This window comes from Paramacrobiotus metropolitanus, unplaced genomic scaffold (genome assembly GCF_019649055.1).
Source record: "Paramacrobiotus metropolitanus isolate TYO unplaced genomic scaffold, Prichtersi_v1.0 Parri_scaffold0000084, whole genome shotgun sequence".
NCBI lineage: Eukaryota > Metazoa > Tardigrada > Eutardigrada > Parachela > Macrobiotidae > Paramacrobiotus > Paramacrobiotus metropolitanus.
Window position 1 is genome coordinate 516,697 of NW_026570304.1, and position 4,800 is coordinate 521,496.

The 4,800-nt window shown below is 47.0% G+C and overlaps 2 protein-coding genes across 2 annotated transcripts; both read left to right on the forward strand.

The window, feature by feature from the left end:
* The first annotated feature begins 918 nt into the window (after positions 1–918).
* On the forward strand, positions 919–1,776 carry LOC129595949 (kelch-like protein 26). Its single transcript, XM_055493084.1, has 2 exons — positions 919–1,223; positions 1,479–1,776. The coding sequence occupies exons 1-2, from the start codon at positions 919–921 to the stop codon at positions 1,774–1,776; spliced, it is 603 nt and encodes a 200-aa protein (XP_055349059.1).
* Positions 1,777–2,377: 601 nt separating this feature from the next.
* On the forward strand, positions 2,378–2,950 carry LOC129595973 (uncharacterized). Its single transcript, XM_055493108.1, has 2 exons — positions 2,378–2,448; positions 2,586–2,950. Exons 1-2 carry the CDS (start codon positions 2,388–2,390, stop codon positions 2,930–2,932), a joined length of 408 nt encoding a protein of 135 aa, XP_055349083.1. The 5' UTR covers positions 2,378–2,387; the 3' UTR covers positions 2,933–2,950.
* The last annotated feature ends 1,850 nt before the right edge of the window (positions 2,951–4,800 follow it).

Sequence of the window (4,800 nt, forward strand, 5' to 3'; positions counted from 1 at the left end):
AAAACGTCCGGAAATTCCCTGGGCTTAGATCGGAAGACTTGATTAAATGGAAAGAGCTCGCGTCGACGACCTGAGCACAGCAGCCCGATGTAAAGCCCGTTGTTCGAGGAAGGCGCGGTTAAAGGGGATGAGTTCGCGACGACGGTTGGGGCACAGCAGATCGATGTAGAGCCCGTTCTCCGCCACGTCCATTACGCGGCCGTGCAGGAGGACATTGGTCGCCCACTACGTTAATGTAGTTCAAACGTTCCGCAAACATGGCTGACAGCACTGATTTTTGATCGCAGCCTACAAGCAAAGCGAAACAATGCGCTGGAAGGCACTTTACGGTTTACAGTATCCACGCGCAACGATTTTCAGCAAAGAATTTCCATACTCGTACCTGTTTGTGAGGGTGCTACAATGCACAGCAAGGATGGTACAGACTATACTGCAATCTCGATGATTCACAAATCGGAACTAAATATCTGTCAAGGATCCACTGTGAACGTGTGTAAGAGCAAATTAATCAGAAATTAGGAAAGAGAAGCCCAAGTGAATTTCAACTAAAACGCCATATTTTCTACCGCTTGCACGCTGCAGTGACCAAAGCCCACTGTCCCCGGCCGATGTAGTCGCCAAAACCGGTCGGCTCACCTGGTCCAATCCGACGTTCAGCCACTTTTGCAGTCCATTGTACGCCACCTCATTGGCACCCTATCATTTTGGCTTTTTTTCATTCAGCTTTCTTTCTTATTTCGGAATTTAATTATCTCACGGTGAATCTGTGCTAGAGACTCATCATTTTGATTAATTTGCGCACCATCAAGTGTGCTTACTTACGATAACTGAATTACTTTCCTGACTGCCCGCTGTGCCATTCAATAGTTACTCGTACAGAACTTACAGTTCTCTGACTATCAGTTTCTAGCCGTTGTAATGTATCCCTCCGTACTTTCCCTCTACAAGTCTAAGCCGAGCAGTTCTGCAGATCACCAACCTCCTCAAGATTGCCCCACTAACAGTGTGGAGTTCCTGCGTGGAATGCGTGATCTGCAAGCAACGGGCACCTTCTGCGATGTTGTCCTGAAAGGCAGTGACGCGTCTTCGCAGGGGATTCCTTGTCATCGCAGCGTGCTTTGCGTGCAGAGTCCCTATTTTCGCGCTGCCTTCACGCACAACTGGAAAGAATCCTCTGCACCAGTTTTCCGGCTGGCAAACATCGACAACAGCACCTTGAAGGAGTAAGTCTCGTGACAGCGTAGCACAGTGGTAATTCAGCAAACCTACGTTTGCGATCAGTTGTAGCGCTCCGGCGAATGTACAACCTGGCAGTGCTAATCATAAATGTTAAAATCTGCATGTTAACCGAAGAGCTGGAGATTTCACTTTTGCTCTTTCGCTGTTGCATGAATCAGCGTCACTGATAATTGTTTGTGAGTTTATGCAGCTGTGTTGTTATCAGCAATCCTTCAGTGATCAGACTTGGTTCCCTGCAGACTGGTGACGTATGCCTACACGATGCATCTGCGCTTGAGCGATGACACCGTCGTGCCCGTCTTGATAGCGGCGCAGTTCCTGCAGATGACTCCGGTGGCCAGAATGTGCTGGAAGTACGTGAAGCAGCGCCTGTGTCTGTCCAGCTGTCTGGACGTCCACGATCTGGCTTCGCAGCATAACAACCCTCGTCTGGCCAGCGCAGCTCTGCAGTTGATCCATCTGCACTTTCTCAGCTTGGCCCAAAGCCTGGAATTTTTGCGGATGGACGCCCAACAGGTACTCAGTTTACTTCTTTGATAAATGCATTTGAGACATTTCGTGCGCTATATTTGAAAACAGAGTAACTGTACAACTGGAGGCAGGATTTAAAGCTCTAACTTCAGATGAAATTTAGCATTCCAAAATCAAACTGGACTTCGAATACTTTGAAGGTTTCCAAAATAAAAGAATTTGTTTTCTCAGCAATTAGCCTTTTAAAATTATAAATGAAGAAACCATATAAAATGCGGATTCTATCAAATAACTCCCTGTACTATAAAAATTAATAACTGTTTTTAGACCAAAATTTCGTTTTCTTTGGATTTCGACTTCGAATTATTTGATAATTGTTGTTGGAAGTTCAGCCTTACTCAAGACTGTAACTATCTGAAAATAATCAAAATATTTAATGATGACTACACCCTACATACATATCACAATCGCCATGCGCTTAGTGAATTCATTTGCAGTTGACGTCGCTGATCGCATCGAATGCAGTGGAGGTGTTTAGTGAGGACCAAGTGTGGGAGGCGGTGATGCGTTGGTTGGACCACGACCGTGCCGTACGAATGGCGCACATGGCCGCCGTCCTGCAGAATGTCCGCGCTGCATTCCTCAGCGACCAGTATCGGGAGGAATGGCAGTCCGCAATGGCCGCCTATGGACTGGCTCTCGGGGAAGCGCAGAGCACTGCACCACGACATTCATACGGTAAGGACCTTGCAGCCGCTTTAATAACGCTGTACCATTCAAATTCATTGCAAAATACTTCATGAGCCAGTTGTGCCGTGGAATATGTGGGTCTTGTATTCGCATTCCACTTCGTTTTATTGCACTGCTGGTTTCAGATGCGCAGGACGTGATCCTCTGCGTGGGCGGTTGCGAGCATGACAGCGCCGACTTCACAGCTCCCGTTACAAGCTCCGTGTACGCCTTCAGTCCATCGATCCCGGCCGTGTGGCGCCTGAAGGATCTTCCCACTGACGGCGAAGGGTGCCGCAGCGTGTTGCTGGACGCCGCTTCGATTCTCGTTTCCCACCATCACGGCATGCACATCATCCGGCGGGGCAGCCGCTACGTGAGCCTCCGTGACGAGTGGCGCGTGGTGGAACCGACGCCGCGCCGGGGGGCGACGCTTGCCTCGCTTAATGGTAGCATTTTTACGTCGCCGGTTGCTATGATGACGGCCCACTGACGTCTTTGGAAGTCTTCCATCCGCAAAGCAATACCTGGAGCGATGCTGCTCCGCTGCCCATTGGCCTGTACGGCTTTGCCATGGTGGCATGTGACGGTCGACTGTTTGTGTTCGGCGGAGAAGGCGACGACAATTCTTGGCAATGTGTCTTTTCCTACGATCCTGATTCAGATAAATGGACCCCGCTGGATAACATGCCGCTCGGACGCGCATACTTTACTGCCTGCGTGGGTCCAGGCGGGTTGATTTTCGTTTTCGGTATGCGTGTTATCATTTACAAAAGACAGCATGGCATGGTGAAAATCGTTCAGTTTTCGAGGTAGTTCTTCTGATGTACCGTGTAGGTGGAGAAGAGGATGCGAAGGAGCTTGTGCGCGTGGAGGCGTATGACCCTGCCACCGGCCACTGGGTTAGAAAAGGTGGGTGCTAGTTCGTTCTTCGTTGCAGTTTAGATTCTGTATTAAACGGCGCTTTCGAAAATTATCCGTTGTTATGTATAAATAGTAAACAACTTTTCCTTACGAAATTCATTTCAACTCGTAAATAGTACGGAATACGGATCGCTAACATATGTTCATATAAAAATTGAACTGAAATTTGTAAACTCGAGTGGGGAAGCATAACTTACGCGATCGGCCTTAACTCAAGTAGCGCGTCCTAATGGACTGTGACAAAATTTATGAAATCATGTACGCAAAGTGACCGAAGTAAGGGAAACCTCGATCGTATTGGCATTATCGTTATGTGATTGCAGCGGATCTGGTCAGGGAGCGCATTAGCCCCGGATGCGCTTACCTGGATGGGAAGTTGTACGCCATTGGAAGTGATCGATGGCCGGAAAATGGTTATTCCACCATTGAGGTCTACGATCACGAGACGGACAGCTGGACGCTGCTTCTACAGAATTGCCGACTCCCGGACTTCTCCTTTGATTGCGTGGTCATGAAGATGAAAATGAAATACCGCTGAGTCGTGCTCCGGGATGCAACTAACGAAAGCGTGGCGTTTAATTTATTCTCATGTTGCATTTCGGTTTGTTCGCTTTCTTTGGAGAGTTTTCAGATCCCCTTTCTGTCGTTTCTGATGCCTTTTTTTACCTTTATTCTTATTTTGTGAGCTTACTGTCGGATTTTCGATGTGAACGACGAATTCGTATTAGTTTTCTTCGGGATGATCTCCTGTAGACAGGAATCGTTTTCTTACGACATGCTTTATGGTTTAAAATTACGGTACGTTTAACCGGATTTTGTGCGATGTGTAACTGAAACATGTCAAAAGGAGAAGATATAAGATCGTAACGATCAACGACAGAATAATATGCTTTGCTGTAAGTGGTAGTCATATCTCACAAGCGCTCATCTATTAGTTATCAGTGCATCGCTGATCTTTGTTAAAATCAAACGGTCCAGAAAGAGCGAAACTGATATCGATATCCCACAATAAACAAAACAGCTAAAAATCAAGAGCAGGTCATCCATGTTCGATTGCACCCAAACGTACCAAGAGCACTGGCAGTATCGCCGGGCTGTATTTCTGAACTTCTTTTTTTCGGTGTTTTTTCTTCTTGGTGTTCTTAGTATTGAGTACGTACAAATTTTGTATTGAACTGTTTATGTGGCTTAGAAAAGGAACAACGTGTGTGTGAGTGGATGCTTATGATCATGCCACCGATCAGTTGGTGAGGAAAGGTACGTCACCCATACCATACATGTAGAGTGTAGTCGGATCGCGGATACTGTTTGTGTCGCTCGAACGCCTCCGCCTATAATAAGCAGAATCAATAACTTACAGTTCAGTTATGTACCTCTAAAATAAAAGTTCTTGAACTGCAATTGCTAACAGGGACTTACTACATCGTCATCCCCCAA